General features: G+C 34.6%; 1 protein-coding gene across 1 annotated transcript in view; it reads left to right on the top strand.

Annotated features, from left to right (window-relative positions):
• The window catches only part of LOC118748033 (lysosome membrane protein 2-like), a 120,945-nt gene extending 100,202 nt beyond the window's left edge, over positions 1-20,743 (top strand). Inside the window, exons 3-10 of the mRNA XM_036482322.1 lie at positions 9,009-9,100; positions 9,772-9,929; positions 18,406-18,544; positions 18,606-18,809; positions 18,867-19,122; positions 19,188-19,441; positions 19,513-19,638; positions 19,838-20,743. Coding sequence (XP_036338215.1) covers positions 9,009-9,100; positions 9,772-9,929; positions 18,406-18,544; positions 18,606-18,809; positions 18,867-19,122; positions 19,188-19,441; positions 19,513-19,638; positions 19,838-20,179 — 1,571 coding nt within the window. The 3' untranslated portion in view covers positions 20,180-20,743. The remainder of the gene's footprint in view (positions 1-9,008; positions 9,101-9,771; positions 9,930-18,405; positions 18,545-18,605; positions 18,810-18,866; positions 19,123-19,187; positions 19,442-19,512; positions 19,639-19,837) is intronic.
• Positions 20,744-25,222: the final 4,479 nt, after the last annotated feature.

Here is a 25,222-nt window from a genome sequence, read left to right as displayed (position 1 = left end):
TTCTTGTTTAGTTCTTCTAAATATATATAAAAAGAACTGAATAGGAGTAATCTAATCTATAAGATCAGGGCTAGGAGTTTATTCACGTAAATATGTGCTGATCTTCATTTGGCTCGGGAAAGTTGAGTAATCCTTTCGTTTTGTGGTGCAGGGGGGAAACTTCCATGATTGCCTTCTGAGGCTTCTAAAGTCTCTAGCTCGAAGGTTTCCAAAAAAAAAAATTATAATCGCTCAATTAGTATGGGCTCTTGTACCCATTATGCGATGTCTGCAGTGCATTATAGGCAAGTTATCTAAAAACGCTACTAAGTGGAGCTCATTTTGAGTATCTAAGTGGAATATACTCATAGCTCCTCACTTTGAATAAAAATAAGCCTTCAAGTTTAAAGAAGCCAAAAAATCGAAAATCGCTTGCAAATCGAGAGCTTATATTCAATACCCTCTATCTGCAATTTTCACAAAAACTTCGATATATGTAGTATACTCCAATTATTTACATTTGTGTACAAGTAACTACGTAAATATGTACACACATACGAATACACGATTTTGCTTAGGTTTTGAATTAGAATTGTTTTCAACTAACTTGGTAGCAGCCCACTAGTAGAATGTAAAGTATATATTTCAGTTTGCCCTAAATGCTTATTAGCCATATCGTATTAACCAGTCACTCATAACAATAACTTTACAAATACATATCGCACATACATATGTATGTATTTACATCTGTACATACAACATTTATTCGCTTGCGCCCGCCAAGCGAACCCCCCAATGACTTTTGATGGCAAAGGGGCGGAAAATACGCTACTGCAAAAGTTTAGTTTACTGTCTTGAGTAAAGGCGTAGGCTGGCCGAACGACATGGGGCAAATGCGAATACACTTTGTTAGCTCATACATTAGGGTGCCCATCGAAAATGCTTTTTTGGAAATTTCAAGACCCTACCCCCTTGTTTTATTCGTTTTTATGAGAAATATTATTGCCTGTTTTTATAGATTTTTTTAAGATCATTTCGAGGTCGCGACCTGTCGATTTATGTCAGAAAATAGGATTTTGTAGATTTATCTGTTTTTGAATGATTGTTTTTGATTCGATTTCAAAGATTGAATATGAGCTTAGGCTTCTTAAGCGCCATATTGAAAATTTATTAAATTGGCCAAAATATACTCCTGCTAAACTATGGCTAGCTTTGATTTTTTTTTTTTTAATTACTTATACTTAAGGAGGCTAAGCACAATGTGTATACCAAATTTAGTCGAGATCGGGCAAGTAGTTTTTGAGATACGCATATATCATATAAGTGGGCGGTGCCACCCCCATTTTCCTAAAATTTTTTGAAAACCCACTTTTTTGCTAAAGAGCGATTAAAAATAGATTTGATTTTAGTTAGTGCTCCATCTTTGAAATTGTTGAAATTATCTATGGTCAAAATTTAAAAAATTATGAGAAATATGTGTCTTTTTTAAATTTACCAGATAAAAAATCCTAACAAGCCTAGTCCGACAATAGATTATTATATACCATTTTAAAGACCTATACATCCTCTTCTCAGATCATATTCGATCTTCGAAACCGAATCAAAAATAGTCCTTCACAAATTCATAAATCTAAAACATCATATTTTCTGACCTAAATCAACAGGTCGCGACCTCTAAATTACCTTTAAAAAATCTATAAAAATAAGCAATAACATTTCTCATAAAAACGAATTAAACCAGGGTCTTGAGATTTCCAATAAAAATCATTTTCGATGGGCACCCTAGTATGTACATTATAAATACAGTGGCAAAAGGCAAATAATTTGGTTAGTTTTAGTGCCTGTGCCGAAACTTAAGGTAGCCAAATGTCACTCCTTTTACCATTCAATAGCACTGTTTATGCAAAAATATTTTAATACTTTCAAAGCTCACTGTAAACGAACGCCCGTACTGTATTTATTTGCGTATCATAAATCTGGGAGTATTGCGAATGCGCCGAACTAAATGGCAGCTTTATGGTAAGCCAGCGAGGAAAGCCCACTGGATGAATGGTAATACTCGTAGCACAACAAAGCCACAAATAGTAAAATTGTTGAATGTTCGCTGCCACGCGCCAGTAGTGCATCCAATGCACCTAGTTAAGCGTATCCACATACATATAAATATATGCGTGAAATATGTATTTTTCGGTATTTTAGTTTATGGCCGCTTTGCCAGCAGCGGGGGGTTAATCTGACAAAGCCGTAGAAACTAACCAACTTTGCCTTAACGTAGCGATGTGTTTAAATATATATGTATGTATGTATGTATGTATGGGTTTTGCAAAGCCCAAAGGTTTATTTCGTTTTCACATTTTTATTTTTTTTTTTTTTGATTATTAAATTTATTAACGGCTGCTTAACTGGAATATGACTCGAAATTCGGCTGTATGAATGGTGTGGCACTGTGGAATTCCCTTGACCTTGAAGATGTGTTGTTGTCTACTCATTTTCGGTTCGGTTCGGTTTTATTGACCATTTTTAAATACAAATTTTGCGCAACTTTCACTGCTCTACAAGCTGCGCCGCAGAGCCAGATGACCGGCTGCGGTGTTGTTGGGGCCGATTGCTGAACTGACCACGTTAACGCTTGGCTTTTGTGATCTGCAACAAAAAATAGCAGCAAAAGTAAAAAAAAAAAAAAAAAATGCGTCAGCAACAGCGAGCGGCGTTAGCGCAAGCGTTTAACGACAATGGCAACAACAACAACCACATTGTATCGCATTTCGTTGTAATGTTTAAGCAAAGAGGTGAAACATGCAAATAACAGCCAGCCAGCAACGCTTTTGCAAATTCAAGGTCATCACTGACCGTGCGCCGATTATTTTATCTTTATACTTTATTTTTTATTTTTTTTTTGTTGCCACTGCTGGACCGGCTGCTTAAGCGGGGTGCGAGGAAGATAATTATAACTTTTGTGACATAGTTTATTGCTGGTTGCTGGTTATTGGTCTTTTCGCTTATAACTTTGGCCGGCCGATTGAACTTTGGCGCTTTAACATAGACATTTTTCTTACTTCTGCATATTTATTAAGTGCTTTAATGTATTTACATATATAACTACATATTCATGTATGTATGTATGTATGGATGCGTATTCGCATACGATTTCTGCAAGCATCAATAGCATCTGATTACTTTTTGAATTCAAATCTAATTTGTTTTAATTAATAATTTAAATATGCATCCATATTCTAATTTGCCTCCAAATAAGATTGCTTGCTTTGTATTTGAAAAATTATGATGCCAAGTCGAAGAATGTTGTATTTGTATACGTTTAATTACAACAGGGCCATAGATCTGGCGTAGAATAGCTCTCTCGTTAGCCCTCATGGCCTTCTTATCTTTGTTTGACATCGTCCAAGCTTCTGCATTCCATGCAAGAAAATTTATACAGCGTGGTTTTTGTTGGTCGAGAGACTGAGCTCTGCTTTTAAATTACCCAATGTGACACACTGTACGAGCTTGGACATAGTTAAGTCCATAAAAATACAATGACTTCGCAGGAGGTTCCGATGAAAAAATCCTTCGATTCGGCACCCGTCGATGGACAACGAAAGAAAGGGTGCCCACGAACAAAGTGGAAAGACCATAGGCGAATTAGTTTTGGGGGTAAACCAATTAAGGGCATGGTGTCATAGGGGCAGCTTCTTGTCGCGCCGCCAAAAGCACTGTGAGGATGTGGTCAATGGTGGATATTTTCACCACAGTATCGTTAAGCTGCCTAAAATATCGCGGTAGTTGATGCTCTAGAACTTGTTTTGCACTCGGAATGTACACTTGTGGTTCCAATCAGACCATGGATCTTACCACTCTTCATCGCTGGCCTCATCGCTGGCTTAGTCACTTTTTTCGTCTTGGTTGAGTAGAGGGCAATTCAAAACCAGGATTTTCAGGCTTCACTCGAGCCTGCCAACTCCTCACGCTCTTCAGTCACCTCTTTTGGGTTTTTGTCAAATTTCGTCATTATAATTCTTCTCATGTGGCGCCACTTGGGAGATTTTAAACATCACTCAAGTAAAGTATTAATCTTGGAGATGAATTACTGCAAGCAGGCATTTCTTCAAATGTTCTTTACTTACCTTATGGACATGTAAATGTTGTGCCATTGATTATAAATATACAGTGGGAAGCAAAACTGAGTGCATCGTAATTTTTGTTAAATAATTTCAAGGTTTTTAAAGTTGAATTTGTTTTTGTCTTTTTTTTATAAAAGTAACCATATGAATCAAATTTTTAAACTTTATACAGAACTTAGAAAAATTCAACTCACTGCTTCCCACTGTATGTGTATAAAAATCCCAGTCACCGAAAATAACCGTTAAGAACCACGTTTTTTATTTTGAGAACTTTGCACAATCGTGTTTTTTCCTTTAAGGGATAATCGATATATTATGGCCTAAATTTTTCCGGTCGAATTCAATCGTTAGTTTTTGATTTTTATATATTTTTTTTTTCAATGAAAAATAATCGTTTTTTGATTTTTTTTTGCGATACTTTTTAACCGTTACAATGACTGCGTTCTTATGACCGTTTTAAATCTTTTATGATCTAAAAAATGTAATCTGTAAAATTAAATTCATACTGTAAAAATTATTCATGATCGAAAATATATGTACATATATATCATAAAATAACGGTTAAATTTGATCGGAAAAACAGAAATTCAGTTTTAAAGGTAGAATGAATTTTATTATAAACATAATAACCGTTACCATACCTAAAATATGCATAAATGCATATGTACATATATACTAAATATAATCGTATATGTATGTATGTATATTTCCGAGTTCTCGGTTACTCTACTTTGCGAAAGTTCTACGTTCTCTTTACATAAATTGAAGTGAACACTTTCACCAGAATGCTTATGCTTATGTGCACAGAATGTTCCATATAATCGACTAAAATGCAAAGTTTGCAATTTTTACATTTTTCCAAAGTTAATTTTTTTCGATAACACATATGAAAATATGTACGTAATGCTGACTTAACAAATTATGGGCCTCAAAGAATACCAAAACGAACAGAAATAAAAAGTGCAGTAGCAAGTGAAAAATTTCGAAAATTTCCATATACTATGTAGCATATTCGCATAAACACAAACAATTGAGCAAGTGAGCAATAAAGCCAATGCACAGCTAGCTCTAAGAGTGAACCGAAGAAAGGCGACATTATGGTATTCACTCAACAACTTCACACGTTGAAAGTTTGAAGTGGCTTTGAATCAATTTCTAAATGAAAGTTGAAGCTGAGCGCGCAAGGCTCGAAAGTACCAAGTGAAGTTCAACAACAAACTTCATTACACAAAATAGAAAATAAAAAAAATCATAATTGAAACTAAAAACTTTGCACTGTTACAGAAGCTCTTCAAATATAGAAAGTGAAAAAAAGTTAATAAATCAATCGGATTTTATATATTTAGTTGAGCGATTGAAGTGATTTAATTGAAATTTGTGCCACAATTATTTATAAGTTTACGTGTTTTAAGTAAAATAAAAATAATATAATTTAAACATTTTATTGTAAACTTCCTCTAGAAGCTGTGCTCATACGCTTTGCATGTTAAAAATATTTAGCTTACGTCTACATGCAAACAAATAAAACGGTGAAGTGACATTGCATTTTCAAGCTGTACGTACCTATAGCAATTGATCGATTGTATTTGTGCATGCCTCCTCAATCACTGTGCATATTTTGCACATGCAATTGATGATTTCTTTCAAATATTGCAAAACGACTAGAAAAAAATTATAAACTCGTAGGTTAGAAAAAAAGAAGTGTACAATAGTGAGTGCTTCATGATTCTACGCGGCAATAAGACAGCGCAGTTAAATGCGATGCGCTCACTGCTGAGCTATATTTGCAGTTTTTGCTCCAAGACCGCCGACGCAGCAGCACAACAAGAACAACCGAAACAACAACAAACAACAACAAACAAGCAACTTGGCAATTATTATAAAAATACAAATATTTGGGTGGACGTCATCACCTGTCAGAAATGTGAGGAATCCTTTGTGCTCTATACGAATTTGCCCGCTAAGTTGGTGCAAGTGAAAATTTGGTCATTGGGTAAGAAACGATGGGAGTTAATTGCAAAAATATTCAGTTAGGGCATATTCGCTCACGAAAGAATATCTTAAGCTTTGTATTTTATAAAAAGTGAAATATTTACTTATACATCAGTTCTGACCTCAGTGTAAAAAGATATGTAGATATGAAATGAAATCCATGTTCGGCATTGCCATCATTAATGTCAGTATCCTCACGCATATTAAGGCTTATCTAGCTTAATAGTGCTTAAAGCTTAATCACAAATGTGCTTAAATACCTACATATGTATGTATAACGACTTAAGAGTTCCATTTATGCGCATACATATATGCAACTCCATTCAAGAATTCTAAGCCTCAAAATCAAATGATAACTTAATTGTGGCAAATTTCGACACACTTCACTCGGCTCAACGCTGAGATGGGTAGTCCTTGTGGTGAGTTTTCATCAGCGGCACAGTTTATTCGATTACGCAATCAACAGGGCAATAAAGCATTGTACATATTACATACGTACATACATACGTGCATATCGAATCATGCATAAGCGCAGGTGTATGTGCATTAAGGTGGTCCATAAACAGTAAAGTCGGAATGGTAATGCTCTCACCCCTAAGATTGTACTATATCGAAAAAAATTATACCCCTATTTTTTTTTTTGAAATCAATGGATAAATAAACAATTGGGTATTACTATTGGGAATCTCCTGCAGATAAACAGAGTTCTCCGAGAGAAAAACATTGATTTTTAAGAATTCTATACCATTTCTATAAACAGAGTTTTCCGAGAGAAAAACATTGATTTTTAAGAATTCTCTACCATTTCTACGAAATGTTGTTTTTTCCCCATATAAAATACATTGAAAACTTTGGGCACTTTGCGCGACCTCTAAATATTTTTTGATTTCAAAAAAAAAAAAATGGGGTGTATATTTTGGTATAGAACAATCCTAGGGGGTGAGAGCATAAAAATTCCGACTTTACTTTTTTACAAGCATTTTTGGACCACCCTAATATATACACATACATATGTACGGATGTGTGCAAGTTCACAACGTCACGCCATTCACGTTTACTATATATTAAGCAGGAATTCCCAAAGTTCCCAACGGCACAGCATCGCCCATCTTAGTAAAGTCAGCTTTTTATATGCATCTAAATATGTACATATGTACATTAGCTTGGGTCGAAAATCCGCTTTTTTAGTATTTCGATTGGTAATAGCAAAAATTTGGTTCATTACGCTCTAAAAAAAATCTGTGTGAAATGTGAAAATTTTTGGTCAATATACTAGGCTCGCCCAAGTCAAGCAAAGTTCAAGTACTAAAAAAAAATTTTTCTTATCTAACTTCGATTCTCTACAAAAAAGCTGCATATACCAAATTATGGAGGACTAATACTCTTTCGACGATTATTGCAATTTTAGTAAAAAAAATGTATTAATTAATTTCTTTATAAATTTTTATTTTTTGAGCATATTGACCCTTAATGGACTTGGGCGAGCCTAGGATATTGACCAAAAAATTCCGAATTTCATACAGATTTTTTTAAAAAAGCGGATTTTTGGCCCACGCTAATGTACATACATACATAAGTATGTCAATATGTACACACATTTGTTTGTACATATATTTTATTTTGCAGTACGTACTAGACACTTAAGTATTTACGAGTATGTACACATTGCACTTACATTACAGATTTTGTTGCCTTCAATTAACACTTTCCGTTTATTGTCCAGATATGTATTTGCTATGAATGCACATAAGTGTATGTATGTGCAATCGACTTGTGACAACATCCGTTCACACTTAACTCAGCTAAAAGCTATAAACCAGGCGAATGTGAATCGGGAATGGACAGCTGGCGTTGTTGCGAATTTGATTGGGTCAAGTCGAATGCCGAACTTAACCCTCTGAACAGAGAGTTAGTTCCATTTCATACATAAAATTACTTTAAACAATCAAACCAAATCGAGGCAGCTGGTTCTTTTTATAGAGTAAGACCAGAGTATTTTTTAAAAGTTTTGACCGCACTGTTTCGGAAAATTATACTTGATAAGATGGTAAACTTTCACATTTACATATTTAGCTTAAGTTTTTTACGTAAAGCTAATAAAGCTTTTGGCTTTGCTACGCCTTCAGAAACTTCTCTGCTTTTCAAAATAATTTGAATTGTGATTTCCGGAGAAAAGAGCATATGTCTTGAAAATTTTAGCAGATATCAACATTTTTTCCATGTTGGCATATATTCAGTAGGCAGAAGCACATAAATGCCATAAAAATATACCCGCGAAGGGCCAACTGCCTTATAGCCTATATTTACCACATTTTAATAAATATCATTAATATTCTGAACTTTGGGGCTTCGAGGCACGTTTTTCCGTTAACCGGTTATCGGTGTAGCTAGAAATCCTTTAAAACCATTTTAATCGTTATTTGACATAGAAAAATTTTAATACTTAATATATTACGTCTTTCTTCAACACAATGACAAAATTGTTTTGGCATATAGCAGAAATTAACATTTTTATGAAGTTACTCATGAAAATAGTCAATAAATTAAATATAGTTTTATTTCCATTTTTTCCCGATATTATAATTAAAAACACATTATAAAGAATAAGTTTTAAACTTGGGTAAGGTGCAGGGTTCGAGTCGATACATTAAATATAACGTACGTGGCATTACTTGTGGTCCCCCGGACCCAGTTTGACAAATACGCAATTTTTGTAGGTGTCCCCATTGCCGGTTAACAATCCGCCACAAGGCTTATCTTTTGGTATGTGCAAAAAATTTTTAAGCTAAGAAAAATCTGCCAAGTAATGATATTCAATTTATCAATAAAATACGAAATTCTGTACATAAATTAATTAATTTTACATTTGGTTGCTTTGTTTAACCCATTGCTCATAATCTTTTTTTTATTTAATTTCAGATAGACTAGCTGTGATAATTATTGGAATAGTAACATTAATTTTAGGAATAATGCTATCAACAATACCATGGCTTGATTATTTTATATTAAAGGTAAGTCAGCAGCTCAATATATAGATTAATATACATACATACATTCTTAAATATCGATGCCAGATCAAGTAAAAATTACATGTTTTTATAATCGCGTCACATTTTAAAAGAAAAAACCTTCGAAACTAAACAAATCCTCCTAAATCTTTATGAACATTAAAAACTTCAAAGAATTCTACATACATATGCATGTATATATGACCAAATTCCACGAGTTGTTTTTTTTAACCGACTTCCAAAAAAGGATGAGGTTATCAGTTCGTCGGAATATTTTTTTTGTTTCTTTTTTTATGTATGTATGTAAAAGGAGGCGGTTATCAATTCGTCGGAATATTTTTTTTTTTATTTAATTTTTATGTGGTATGCTACCGTTTAACTTTGGACCACGTTAACCGATTCCTATAATACTTTTTTTTAAAGGAAAGTTGGTACCAAAGAGGTGGAAGAGAAATTAACGGTACTTTTAAATTTTTATATGAGAATTGAAGTCGATTTTGTTTTTTGCTTAAAAATTACTTGTGCAAGTGTTTGTGTGTTCAAAGAAATCTTATTAGTTAATAACTGAATTAAGTGTTTTCAACTCAATCCATCGGCATCTCTTTTTTCAATTTCAATTGCGTACCAAATTAATCAACTTTTGATATTATTTGTCTTATTACATTTACTTATAGAATTTAAGGCTATGGAATGATACGTTAAGTTTTCATTACTGGCAGAGGCCTGGTGTCATACGATTAACTAAAGTCTATATATATAATGTCACAAATCCAGATGAATTCCTGAATGGGGAAAAGCCGAGCTTAACGGAAGTGGGGCCATTCGTTTATAGGTAAGTTAACTACATACATACATATATAGTATAATTCTAAATTTTAGAAAACCGCGTTTTAATTTAATCCTATTGTCATGGGCCTTATATGTAGTGCATATGCCAATTGGGAAATAATTACCTAAAACTGCTTTTTAATGGCATTAAAATAAATAGTACGTACTATTTGGATATTTATTTTCCTTCTAACTACATATATATATGTAAATAATATTAAATTTGTTATGAGAAAACCATCTTCTATTTCAAGTCAAATATATATGTTGCTTTTTTTTTGTTAATGACTAAATTTTATTTCGGCTTCTGTCGTCACGCTTCTGTCAATTGAACCAATTGCCTGAGCATAAGCAAAGCTCAAATGCCGCTCAAATGCCGGTTTGTCATTTTGGGTAAATGGCCAATCCTCTCTACCTAAATATTTCGGCTTTTTAGAGTGCTAGTTATTAAAATGCAATTATAAGCGAAATGACTATTGCGATTATTTTTTTCTTTTACACACATACATACATATGTACATGCATGCATTTTTCGCTGACTTTCTGCTTTCCGCTGAAACTTTTTGAAAATTTTAACAAATAAAAAAGTGCTCAGCTTGCATTATTGAAGAAGTTAATAGCGCAGAAAGCACGAATCGTCACACTGCAACAACAACAAAAAATCGGGTTAATTAAAAGTGCAATGCATTTTGCAATAAATAAAATATTTCATACCTACTGGCATGTGCAAATGCAATTGTTTACTACAAATAAATAAGTACTATTTTGCAAGAATGGTTTTCGTGCCAACTAAATACGCTTAAGAGCGAATCAAGTAAAAGTAAAATTTCATTTAATGCCTCTGTCAATGTCTTTTTCTTAACTTATAAAAAAACATATTAGGGCAATTCATATAAACGTGTAAATGACTCGTAACCACGTAAATCCTGTAAACTTACTTAATTTTGCATGGAAAATCGGATGTCAATGTATGTAGGCCCTTTGCCATCCGAGATCATGTGACATGGAGAGCTTTTAAATTAAAGCGTAAAAGTCCTTGAATAAAGCTTAAATTCAATTCTAGGATATAATCGTTATTTTAAGCATGATCATGATTATCGAGCAATCTTAGTATAGACAGGCGGCAATATTAATCCGGATTCACGATGCATCTGATCTGATCTGTTTTGTTTTAAATATATATACACTTAAAAAAAGCAACACTATGGGTTTAATACGCGTTGTGTTAAAATGAAACTTTAATTAATAATACAAAAAGTATATTGAAAAGTATTGGATGTGTGTTTTAGTTATTAATTTGATGAGAAAAAACACAAGTTTTACCCTTCACAATATCAAATTGAGACCTGTATAGTCATTTTGGTTTCAATTAACAACGAAAAATTTGTCAGTGTAAGCACGAAAAATATCATTTAGATAAGATGATTAATGAGGAGAAATAGATACTCGAAAGTTTCACGTTGATGGCTAAATAGCAGCGTCCTGATGACAACTTTTTTTTTTTAGTGTATGCACAGTCAGTCAATAAAGTTTAGGTACAGAGATTTTTTCGCAATACGGGTAACTATTTTTTTATAATTTTTTTTTCCGCTATTTTTTTATAAAAAATATAGTTGATTCTACAACAAAAACCGCAAAGCTTGTGCAAAATTTAAGAAGTTCTGCGAATTTTCATCCGAAAATTGCACGTTTTATTTACACTCTTTAGAAAAAAGTTGAGTATGCAGTTTTTTAACTTTTTGGCAAATTTGTTCATAGAAGGTGTCGCTTATTTTCTCCATATCAAATAATTTTCAATCATTTTTTTATATGTTTTTTTGTTATTTTATGGCCTTATAACAATTATATTCAACAATTTTTATGAGCTTGAGGCCGTTTTAAGTGAAAACTTATTGTGGAAAAATATGTATTAAAAATTTTGGATGATAAAGCGATAAAGCATTCTGCTTTATTATAACAATTGCATCAATATTCTTCTATTCTCAACTGAAACATTATTTTATAGCCACATTGCCATTGAAAAAATCAGGCAAGTAAAATTTTAAGTATGGAAAGCACCTCTATTTCAAGTAAATAATTGCCAAAGTATTTTCCAACTTATTCTGAGGCACAACAAATTTGACAAAAAAAACGGCCTCAAATTTGCAAGATTAGACTTAAATGAGTAATGACTGCCGCCACTCGTTAGCCGTCCTATTGCTACCCATTGAACTCCAATTAACTTTCCAAGGTCATTCCGGCCCTACAAAAATTATGCACGCCTTATTAAGCGGCAATAAATTGTTTCATTTGTGAATACAAAATTTTTAATATAAATAAAGCGTTAAATCGATAATAGGTTAAAAATTATTTTTAATTGTTGTTGAAAACATAACTACATCAATAAATTTGAATCAAAAAAATAAAGCTGTGAAAGCCAATAAATGATGAATAGTATTTTAAGTGGACAGGAAAAGAGACTTACAACAACTATTGGAAATTCAGACATACATTAATGTAAATAAATATGTGTTTGTTAAAAATATGTTCTAAGAGTAAAAATCTTATTTGTGTAAAAAAACAACCTCATTGGATTTTAAGCGTCGCTTCTAGGACGTTCTTTTGTCATAAGACTAGTTTACTGGAGCTGGCATGCCCACATCCGCCACACCACATCCGTCACAAATCGGAAGAGCGCCTCACTTGCCATTCAGACATTTCAACTAGTGACTTTCATCTTGAATTTCCGCAGGTATTAGCTTTCTATTTGATGTACAGTTGCTACCGTTATCCGGTCAGTTATGACAGTTATGTACAATAAGCAATTATTTTTTAAATGATTGACGTCCTTAATTGTGTACTTTGGTAAGAGTTTTCTATCGCTTTTCTAGATACTTATCTACATAGATATGTGTATATGTGTGCATTTATTTTAATTGATGTTTTTTTACGATCCACAATTGCGGCTGTTTAGATCTGGTATGATTAGACAATTAAGATATTATCATTAAATGATTTATTAAGTAACTAATTTGTTTACGGAAAGAAATCTTAATTTACAAGGTTTTTTCAAATGCTTTTTATTTTGAATAAAATTTACTCAAAAAAAAAAAAAAAAGTTATATAAAATGTCTGTGCGTAAGTAAATCACCTCAATGGAACAAAGTTCAGCAAATTCAAACGTGAAAAGTTTCCTTTGCCATAATTGCTAATGCGAAATAATATATTCATCTATACATATATAATATCAGAGCAGTTTACATAGTGAATACAAAATGATAATTCAAGCGATTCGTGCGTTTAACGTAGACGTAAAATCACATTTATTTTTTTTAATTGAAGCCACTTATGCCATATTGTTAGCAATAAAGTGAGTTATTAAATTTTTATTCGTCTAACTCATATTTATACTACATACGTTTTAGAATTGAACCATATCAAGTGGATTAAAACGTTTACTACCCCAGCAATGTTTTTATTTATTTATATATTTTTATTCGTTGAAAACTTAATTTATTGCGCTAAAAGTTCAAACGATTTGTTATAAAAATTTTGTAGTTTTTCTCTTCTTTCCCGTTCGCATGGGCGAGGTTCAGATTTGAGTAGTGCCAACATGAAAACTCTGATAACCTCAGTATCAACATCCAACAGGCAGCAACAAAATCTTTTATTTGGGATATACATACACACATACATAAATATGTTATACGCGTGTCTTTAAAATTAGAACAAATGTGTGTAGATACCCGGCAGGGAAAGCTGCTAGTTGTGAACAGCGTTGCCATTTTAGCCGTTTTCCGGCTAGATTTAGCCAGTTTTGATAGCAACTAGCCGGAGAAAATTCGATCTAGCCGGCAGCCGATTTGTTAGCCGGTTTGTAAAAAAAAGTTAGCCGTTTTTAGCCGATTTTACCATATATGTAATACTTCTATATTGATAGTAAGCTAACATCTCAATGTGTAAGCATTCCGAAATCAAAGCGAGACAGTCTAGTACTGATTTGTCAATGTATTGTGTACTTGAGTGCCGGTTTTGTAGATGTGTTGTGTACATGTTTATTTATAAATGGTATGTTCCTTTTCTTTCGTACGTGTTTATTGATATATCTGTACTGTAGTGTAGGAGTATTGCATATATGGATTTTACTATTTGCCTAATTTTCAGGTGCAAAAAGTAAACAAGTTGTTCGAAAGCAATAATGCAGACCCAATGAAGACTTTTAATGAACTCAATGTTTTACTTTCGCATCAATGCTCTCTAGTGGTTATTAGCGCGGACACATTTGATCCTATATGCTCCGCGTTGGAACCATACCTTGCTCCATTTCTTCAGTTTTATCACAGTTTTGAAGAGTATTTAAAAACAAAAGTAAGCAAAAACGCTTTTGACCACGAAGCCGAGAAAATAATTCGAGAAAATGGTCGCTATTTTATTATCACTTTAATAAAGAAATTACGCCAACGCCTCCCTGCAAATATTGCCACACTAAAAAAATTGACTTTTTTCGGTTGGAAATGCATTAAGAGTAATTAAACCAAAAGTATTTGTTCAACTACAGCAACAAAAACACAAATATAATGCTGACGAAATAACATCCATAGAGATGCAATGGCTACGGTTAACGTTACATACCTGGAGTAATTTAGACTCAACTGTAAAATTTTGGGCCGAAGTTTATCAATTTCGAAATGCCCTAGGAGAAAACCCTTTTGCTGACCTTTCCAACCTAGTTTTTAGTTTTCTTGTTTTGCCTATAAGTAATGCAGAAGTAGAGCGAATATTTAGTTCAATGAATATAATAAAAACTAAGCAAAGAAATCCAATGTGCGTTAAAACGTTAAACGCTATTTTATATATAAGATACGGTTTAAAACGCGAAGAAAACTGCTGCCATAATTTTACTGTAGATGACGATCTCTTAAAATTAATGACGATCTCTTAATATACAATAGTGATTCATTTGATGATGAGGAATATACACTCGATATAAATTAATGGTGTTAACTAGTCTTTCGTTTCTTGCGATTTATTTAAATAAAGCATGTGAATTTTCACTAAAATATTTTAGCCGTTTTTAGCGGTTTTTTTTGCCAATCTAGCCGGTCGGCCCAAAAAGTTCTGGCAACACTGGTTGTGAACTAGAATTCTACCAGTTTGCGTTTCAGCCCAACTCGTTTTCTCGTTACATCCCTTTTCATGTTAGCGTCTGGTATTTTTTACATGGCGATGTCCTACTATGCTATCTCTTTAGCATATACTAGTTAATGAACTGGTAGTTGGCTGACTGATTTGGCTTTTCACTGCAGGGTACATACATATGTGCATGCACACACACACACATTGGTGAAAGTGTATGTACGGATATTTGGCAATAACGTTTCGGTCTCTTGGCCGAGCTTCTCATGCAAAACTCAGTGTGCTTTTTTCACACAAATCAAGGATCCTAAAGCTTTGCGCCCCTAAGCGCTCTGCCTTTAAATAATCGTACTGATAAAATTGCATACCCAAAGCAAAGTTATCCTCAAATCGAGGTGAATCATATCATTATTTAGTTGAACGACTTATGCTACTAAAAAATTGGTCTTGTGAACTCCCCTCTGTTCACTTGGATCTCCTCACCCGCACGATACTAAAGTGTCAGTAAAAACCTTGAGACATAAATATTGCGTACACTTTTTGTAACATTAAAAAGGTAAACTCGTAAAATATTTTACAGGCGGCACTAAAAGTATTTAACCACAGGTAAATGGGTAACTTCTTTCATTTGTCACCGGCATAATGGGGCGGTTACACTGGCGGTACGTCACAACATCAAATATTTTTATGATGCGGTAGCGCCTAAACGATGAATGAAAAGTGACGTCGCACTTGAAACGTCAAAGACAGAAAAAAAGGAACAAAAAAAGAAATAAGACGAAAACCGCAGCCAAGTATCAGCGACACAAAAACAAACAATAAATATGTACATATATGTATGACTGTCAGACAAATCGAGCTGAGAGATAGTTTAGATGACAAATGCACAAAAACACAGACAAAAACGCTGACAAAAGCTGACAATAGGCGAGTGTAAACAATAATAAATACATACATACATATTTGAATGTAGAAATGCGTGATTAGATTTAATTTACACTTACCTCTACACAAGACAACCACAGCAAAAACAACAACAAATATGTAGACACAAATTCGAATAGCTACAGCGGCAACGGAACTAAACAGATCTTTGAAGAGCAAAGCAATTGTAAATAAATATGGGAATTTCCGCACCGCACCTTTGAGCCTAAGCATCACATCAGCGTGCAGGGTGAATGAAGTCTGTTGCTGCTTAGTTTAGTGGTGAACTTGACATTCAACTTATTGTGTGATGAACCACACAGTACCTGTGAATAAATAGTGGGTTAACGGCTTTGATGCATTGAATTAGGCAAACACTGCGATCGGCGATTGCATAAATCAAGTCACAAACATTGAGTGACTTACCTTGACTTTGGCAGCACTAAGGCATTGTGTTGTAGTTTTGATGTACATACATTCATACAAACAAATGTATTTATCGGCTATTATAGCACAAGGTGCAAATTTTTCATGTTTGAAGCAAGTTATTCGCGACCCTAAGTTTTTCTGGAAAATAGATATTGCAGAGCGGAGAAGGAAGAAGGCAAGCGCTCAATGCACTCCACACCTGCAAGAGTACAATTGGGGAAAAGACTGGGGGCTATGGCCGAAGATAATGTAATGGGTATAGCTGTCGCTGCGGTGTAGTGGTTAACAGTGCGCGCTACCATTCGGCAGGGCCTGGGTTCAAGCCCGGGTCAACTCAACACTTGAGATACAAAAATGGAAAAATGTAGGTTCGAAAGCTGCCATAATGGCCTACAAGGAAAAAGCAGTTCCATTATATAACCTCAAAAACTTGGTTGAAAAATTAACATTCGGAATATAATGAATACTTTGCTGGCTAGCTCCAAGAAAAAAAATTTGGTGTTTGATTTTATGCACTTTTCTTGACGATATTCGACCGAACAATGCAAATTTATTGTCAAAAGCAGGCTAAGAAATCTCTTAGATGCCCATTTTCTAAATTGCAAAGTTGTTGCATCTAAATTTTCAACTTTTTAATCAGATTTTTCAGAGTTTTGTTGAATATCTATGCAGTTTTGTAGTGCATTAAATTCTAGTATAATAAAGTGAAATTTTTTTTATCGCATTCCCTTCCATACAAAGTATATTCGAAATTTTTTCTATCAAACGACTAGTTTTCATTTGACTAACGAAATATTTGTCCTCAAAAGATACTTTTCCCACCCGTCACAAAATATTGTCCCACCCGCCGCAAGTTTTCAAAACATTTTTGCTTCATCAAACCAACCAAGCTACCAACGGAGAATCAAGCTACCAATTTTGGTCCAATTGGACCTCAAGGCAACGCTGCTCGTCACATTGAAATGCCCCATACCCAGAAAAAAATTCTGAAAAATCTGATTCAAAAGCTAAAAATTTAGACGCAACTTTGCATTTGAAAAAATTAGCATCTAAAAGACTTTTTAGTCAACTTTTGACAACAAATTTTAATACCTCGATTGAATTTTTTTGTTGGCGCTGGCCAGCAGAGTATTAATTTTTTTTTAAGTTCATTTTTCAGTAAAATTTTTTTGGGGGTTTGAATATAATGATTTTATGATGACACTTTTTTCTCTCGTGGGTCAGCTTTTTAACTCATATTTTTGCATATTTTTATCTTTTTCCTATCGAGATATTTACGGTTTTGTCCATCGACACTCCCAAGTCGAAAACTATGCGGCGATAGGCCTGTTCTTTCCTATAACGTGTAGCTGTGGTGGGCTAAAGTGCCTTAGATTTGGGCCATCTAAAAGTCTGCCTATAAGTGGCAGGAGCCAAGCTTCGATTCTGAACAAAGCCGGGGTAGAGTACAGAAGTTACGATTATCAAATGACGAATGTTACCTTTAGCCGCAATTTCGAAATCTACTTTCCCGACAGAAGTTACTGAGAATTTGGTATCGCTCTAAGTGATTACGAGATCCTGGTCCTTAAATATGGCTTCAGAATGGACACTGGACCAGGAACTTAGATGCAGCATATATTTGGCTGAGATATTTGCAATTGACATGGCGACGAGGCTGGTAAGCGTAACTGGCCCAGCTCGATTAAAACTCGCCTTCCTTGGATAGGTAACAACTAAATCGGTATACTACCTTCAAGAAACCCGACAATCCATATAATCTCTTCGCCAGCATATAGTTTAATCTTCACTGGGTCCCTTGAAAAAGTGGCATTACGGGAATCGAGGGTGGTCCTTTACGAATTTCGTGAAGTTCCTATCGTTGGATCGTTAACGAACTAGCGGTACTACTAAATTTGTTTATGAGCATCGATGTTGGTTGTGTTTTTTGATTAAAAATCGCTTGTTAATAATCCTATGCTATGCGAACAATAACTGTGTTTTCTATTTCTTCTTTCATAATTATATTACAGAGAAGACATGCAGAAGGTGAATGTACATTTCTACGACAATCAAACAGTGTCATATCAGCACAAGAAAATTCTACAATTCGTTCCCGAATTGAGCATAGACAAGAATACTCCGATAGTCACACCTAATATTCCTTTATTGGTTAGTTAAATAATACATTTTCTAAATACATGCAATCGCTTACTTCGTTCTTCTTCCGCAGACTCTTACTAGTCTCAGTCCAAAACTAGGTTACCTGCTATCAAAGACCATTTCTGTGGTGCTAACAGCAGCCAAGTTCAAGCCTTTCATCAATGTGACTGCCGATCAGTTGGTATTTGGCTACGATGACGCGCTCGTTAGCCTTGCGCATCGATTTTATCCAAAACATTTGCGTCCAATGGAGCGTATGGGATTGCTCATTGCGGTAAGCAAAAACAAGATCTTAATGCTCGACTAATAACTTCATCGATTCCTTATGCAGCGCAATGGCACACTAACCGAAGTCTCAACAATCAAAACGGGACACCATGGCATGGAAGAATTCGGTTACATAGATCGCCTCAATGGACTCGATCACTTACCGCACTGGCACAATCCACCCTGCAATCGTATAGCCGCCTCGGAAGGTTCCTTCTTTCCGCCGCGCGACATAACAAAATCGGATATGGTGTACCTCTACGACAAGGATTTGTGCCGCGTCATACCTTTGCAGTACCAAAGAGGCGTACAAAAAGATGGTAAGTGTGACCTATTCTTGGACACTAACGTATGTATGTATGTATGTGTGCTTGCAAATATTTAGGCATCGGCGCTGATCTGTACATCTTGCCGGAGAATTCTTACGGCGATTCCTCGAAGAACCCTGAAAACGAATGCTTCAATCCAAGTGACTACGAGGCGAAGAAAGGACTACAAAATATCAGTCCCTGCCAATACGGTGCGCCTGTCTATATATCCAATCCACATTTTTACCAAGCCGATGAGTCGTTGCTGGACTCGGTAGTGGGACTCAAACCGAATAAGAGCGTACATGAAACATACTTCAAAATTCAATCGGTGAGTAAAAAGTGTTCAAAGGACAAGTCATTTGATTCTGTCCTAGTAAATGACTCTCTGGTTTCCTTCAGAAATTGGGTGTTCCACTCGAAGGCAAAGTACGCATTCAACTCAATCTCAAGGTGACACGAGCGAAAGATGTGTATCCGGTTAAGGATTTTCGGGACTTTGTGTTTCCCATCATGTGGCTAGAAGAAGTAAGCTTTGAAGAGACCTCTCACGTATCGCTTCGCTTCATCACTCATACATATGTACATAGTTATATCTACGGCGTTTAATGCTTCAAACGTTTAGTAATCGAGTCATTTGAGCTGCTCCTACACACCATAGCTATGACATTCTATACACACAATTATTTTTGCATTCGATTTCGTTCAAACATGTCCACCTTTTCAGGGCATCTCCGAGCTAACGCCAGCCATCCGTCGGTGGATCTACTTGGCCACCGTATTCGCGCCCATCATCATACCGATCTCCTCGTATCTGATGATCTTTGGCGGCGCGTTCGCCATTGTGTTTATCTTCGTGCGTGCCTACCAAAACTTCGTGTTCGCGCGCGATCCCACCCTGGAGATTCTGGAAATGGGTCGCCGTTCATTGCGGCGCGGCAGCAGCTTTATTGCGCAGCATCAGCACAAATTCATGCATCGCGACAGCTATACGCTGCTGAAGACGATGCCGGGAGACTTGTTGGACGACACAGAGGATGCGATACCGATTATGACGAATAGTTCATAGTATTCGCCAGCAAGTGAAGTGAAATTGAACGATCCATCAATCGAGTCTCATACACACACACACACACACATGTACATACATACGTTTGAGTGATCGTCTTTCGAATTTAGTTTTTAATTTCGTAGTTTTTTTAAGTCAAGTGTGAGAATTATTTATGAATGTGAATTATGGTATGTTTGTATGTATGTATGTATTTCGAGGAGCGTGTGTGTCGTATATTTAAATAAGGAAATGGCGTACAACGAAGATGATAACAACAACAAAAACAAGAACATGTGATTTAAGTTATTGCTTCGTAGGAGTTTCTAGTTTAGTGTAGTGACTTTGAGTTGAATTTTTCAAATACTTTTTGTTGGATTAGCTGTTTGTTTGTTTAACTCTCTTTGTGTGTGACTCTTTGTGAGCGTGAGTCTGCAGGCTTTAGTGCGTTTTAGCTCTAATTTTTCAACAATTTCATATTTAGTTAGGAACTTGAAGTTGGTATTGTATGTACACAACTACATATACAGTGACGAACAAAAGTATTGGCACAGTGAATTTTTCGCCATATATGCTAAGTTTTTTATTCTAATTTATTTTCGATAATTTTTTATAAAAATATTGTTCATTCTACTCCCGAAAACATAATAATAAAATCTCTAAACTTTGGAAAATTCTTTAAATTTGCACACTAATTTGCAACTTTTTATTCAGATTTTTAAAAAAATTCAAAGTATGCAGTTGTATAGCCTATTCAAATTTAGTATAACAAAGTGCAAGTTTAAAGTAGCTAGAAAGTCGAGTGAATTTTTGGTAATTTTTTTTCACGCAAGAATTTTTCTAAAAAATCGGAATAAAAAGTGGCAAATTAGTGTGCAAATTTAATGAATTTTCCTGAGTTCTGCACAAAGTTTAGAGATTTTATTATTATATTTTCTGGAGTAGAATGAACAATATTTTTATAAAAAGTTATCGAAAATAAATTAGAATAAAGAACTTTGCATATATTGCGAAAAATTCACTATGCCAATACTTCTGTTCGGCACTGTACATACATATAGTGCGGTGTTTAGCTTTTCTTTTCTTATTTTTTCTTCCTTTACGTATACCTACTCTACTTATGCATATATGTAAGCGACTTTCCAGGGTTAGTGGTAAACATAGTTGAGCTTAAGTGCGCAAATATTCACATACAGACAAACGAACCGCAACGCAACGATTTCAGCGCACTTGCATACGGACAGACAGACAGACAGACAGCGTTCTGTTAAAAATTAATAAAAACATATTTTCGGTAATAAATGGAAATGGAATTTGTACAAATTTTAATCAAAGAATATGAAATAGACTCAATAAATTTAAAAGATGTGACAAAAATTTTGAGACTAAACCTTGCGAAATTCTAGCACATATTTACATTCATACATAAGTACAATAGTTTGTAAAAATTTTTGACTTTTGGAAAATTATGAAACACAAATTGCTGCGACAAAACCAAAATTTACTGTTATTGTCCAAAAACCAAATTCAACTAATTTTAAATTTTTGTACGTAGATATTTTCATATATACAGATATTTATATACATATATAATTGTATATATACGTATGCATATATACTAAGTACACACACACACAAACATACACACATAATCTGATATACTATTTTTGTATGTGCGGGGATCTTCCATTACTCTTACATTTAGACTTAACTAGTTGTTAATTTGATTAGTTTTAAAAGACATTTTGTTGTAAGATGGAAATATATTTTTAAAAGCTTATTTTTCAAATTTATTTCACTAGTCATTTTTACGACACAAAAATGAGAGCAGATTATTATTCATAAGCAGTTTTAAGTGTTTAGATTTTTTTTAAAGTTTTATACAAAAATATTATATGTGTGTACATATTTTATGCATAGTCAATTGAATTTAAACTTAAGCAAAGTATTGAGGAATAACGTCGAAATGCAATATTTGTGAAACGAATTTTTTTGTTTTAGGCGAATAAATTTTTATACTTAAAATTCGAAAATAGAGGGTTTTATTCTCAAACTAGGAAAATATACTAGAACTAAAAAATAATAAATGCCTCGTAACTATGGAAACCTCCCTCCTGATTGGGTGTCCGGATTTTAACGAAATTTTTTGTCTCTGTTTGAGTGGGTCTCTGGATGATCTAGTTTTACAGTTTAACCCGACAGTTGGCGCTGTCGTTGAGTTATTACTCAAAATAGCCAAGTGCGAGAAGGTGCCGCGAATGTCAAATTTAATCGGCCTGTTGCGTATATCGAACTCTCCTGTGTGAAATATTTCATCGATGCATCAGATCGAAAAAACATCTGTATGGCTTGCAAAGAAGAAAGTAGCACAGTTTATTTTTTACAAATAAAGACGGAATTCCATTTTTTCTAGAAAAACTCGATTTTAGCCGAATTTTAGCACCACAAAGTTCGCTTCCAAAAATCGCCATTTTGAAGCTAAAACTTGATTGAAATTCGAATCTCGAAGCTTCGAATATCGCATTTACCCGTCCCTACTAGCTAGTTCTTGAAAGTTGTCTCATTTCCTAACTTTGTGTTGAGGAGAGTAGATTGTGTTCCTTTGAATTAGGTAGCAGGACTAAAATCACTGCCGTCCCATATTTAGTTCGGTAAAGACTTCTGAGTTCGCTCTCGAGATAACTTTGAGTGCTCGGTTTGGAATGGCATCGGAACCCAGAGATTTTCAAACAATAAAGAGCATCTATAATCTTTGCTGCAGAGATTTGATGGAACCTCGAAGTCCTCCTCTGAACTTTTTCTCTGCTCCAATGCTATTTAGGCTTTCGTCTCATTGCCTTCTTCGAAGAACTAAAAAAGGATAATTAAAAGGTAACAATGACATTAGTTTTGATATTTTCGAATCATTCTATTAGTTCTACTAATATCACTGCAGTTAGATTCTAGAAAATGGACGCAATTTATCGTACAATAAAATATGTGGCCCATACAATATTATTTGTTGCAAAACAACAGAAAAATACAATATTTAATTTTCTCTTAATCTCAGCCAACTACATACATTGTCATTGCTGAAACAAACAAAAAAAATCCAATTCACCTGAAAAGTTTTGCATTTTGTGTTTTGCAACTTTATGAAAAGTGCAGTTTTACGCCTTAAAGGTTTCCATTTAAGTGAATGTCAGAAACAGAAATTGCATAAAATGAAAATGGAATATTTCTCCACTCACAAAGCCACAGACATTTCAACGGGCGCTCCTCCCTTCAGCTGATATATGTATGTATGTATGTATGTATGAATGCACATATGTATGTGTGGATGTATGCACATACATATATGGCTCATGTGTGCGTTTGTATGCAAAAAAAACAAAGTTTTTCTTCATCTTAAAATTCCCAGAAATTCTGTTAAAGAAAAAAAAAAACAAGTCGTAAATTGGGTTCACTTTTGTTAAGTTTTCAAATAGCTGCCCCCCTGCTCCTGAGTTTAGCTGAAGTTGATAAGTGCATCATATATAAAATTTAGAGAAACAATAATTCTCATTCAACTACAAACAGTAGAAAACGGAAAAAATCACACTCACACATACACACACACACACACCAAAAAAAGTGGTCAACTGCGTAAAAAAGTTAATTTATCGGCACTAAAGCGAACAGCTAAGCGAGAAAACAACGAAAAAAGTAATAAAACAAACAATTGTAAACATCAAAAAGGAACGTCAATCAAAAGCTTCAAAACATTTCACAGTTCCTTCAAATTATAGTTTCACACAATATAACCAAAGGGGCCGAGGGGCACAGGGTCGCTAGAGGAGCGCGCGGCATCGCTCACTCACTCACGAAGTGCTGCAAATCACGGTTTCAAGTATTTAGACCCCATTCACACACATACACAACCCGATTGGTTGCACCACTCTGTACCGCCCACTTGCTACTGACCGCTCGCCCGCCTCCATCCAATGCCCACCACACATCGCTCGCGCTCGATCGCCATGTGGCGCGACAACATATGGCGCTGCTGGCCACTGCGGCAAAGGGCCTTTTCACCAACTTTGCAGATGAAAATGAAAAAGTACTCCTGGGCAAGGAAAAGAAAATACAGATTTCGCAAATAAAAAAAGAAATGCCAAACGGCGAACGTAATTTTCCGAAGTGAATTGAAGAAATATGCTGGCTGGCACAAGTTAAAAATTCGTAAATCATATTTCAACGGAGCAAATCAAAGCGGCCAAAGCTGAGTGGATTCGCAGTACATACATTTGTGTAGAAGGTAGTGTGTGCTGTGCTGTGGTGGGAGCAATCAGTGGCACAGAAAAATGGCGTACAATACGACACGATACAAGGACTATGCTGTTTTTTTTTTTTTTTTTTGGCGCACAAAGGACCGCAGCAGCGCCACTCTTATTACACACACAATTCAACTGACCTCTCAGCATGGAGCGGAAGTTGTAAAATAAAAAAAAAAACAAATGCCAAACAATTGACGCAGCAGAGGGAAAATGAAATCAAAAGAGACATAAAAAGTAGATGAAAATATGCATGCGGAGCAAATAACGGGAAAAGCGGCTCACACACTTCATTTGTCCATAACGCAAGCTTTGTACATAGAAAGGGAAGATGTATGTAGGAGCATTTTTGTGAAATCATTTCTTTCTGGATCCTTTTGAAAGTTTGCAAGTTCGAGTATATAAATGAAAACAAGTGAGGAATTTTTTATTTTTTTTTTTTGGGCAAATATGATTCAACGACGCTCTCAAACCATTCGATATACATAAACCATTAAGTATTTCTGCGCAATCAAAAGTTAAGCTACGTGTCTATGCGTTTTTAATGATGTTGATGTGAATTAATTTTTTTTTTTGTTATAGAAAAGCTTTCTTGTTTTTAAGTTCTTTTGTTAATCGACTTCGTTAATTCAAGTGGTCATTTGATGAAATTTCTTTTTGTAAAAATTAATTACGCAAGTGTTGTAAATAAATTAAATCACGGATATCATTTTAATCTCTCTTTCGACATTTCTCTAGGAAAGATGGAATATGTCAACAGCAGATGTTGCATGGA

Source organism: Rhagoletis pomonella, unplaced genomic scaffold (genome assembly GCF_013731165.1).
Source record: "Rhagoletis pomonella isolate Grant_MI unplaced genomic scaffold, Rhpom_1.0 Rhpom_scaffold_00012, whole genome shotgun sequence".
NCBI classification, from domain to species: Eukaryota; Metazoa; Arthropoda; class Insecta; order Diptera; family Tephritidae; genus Rhagoletis; species Rhagoletis pomonella.
This window is presented reverse-complemented; position numbering and strand designations above follow the sequence as displayed.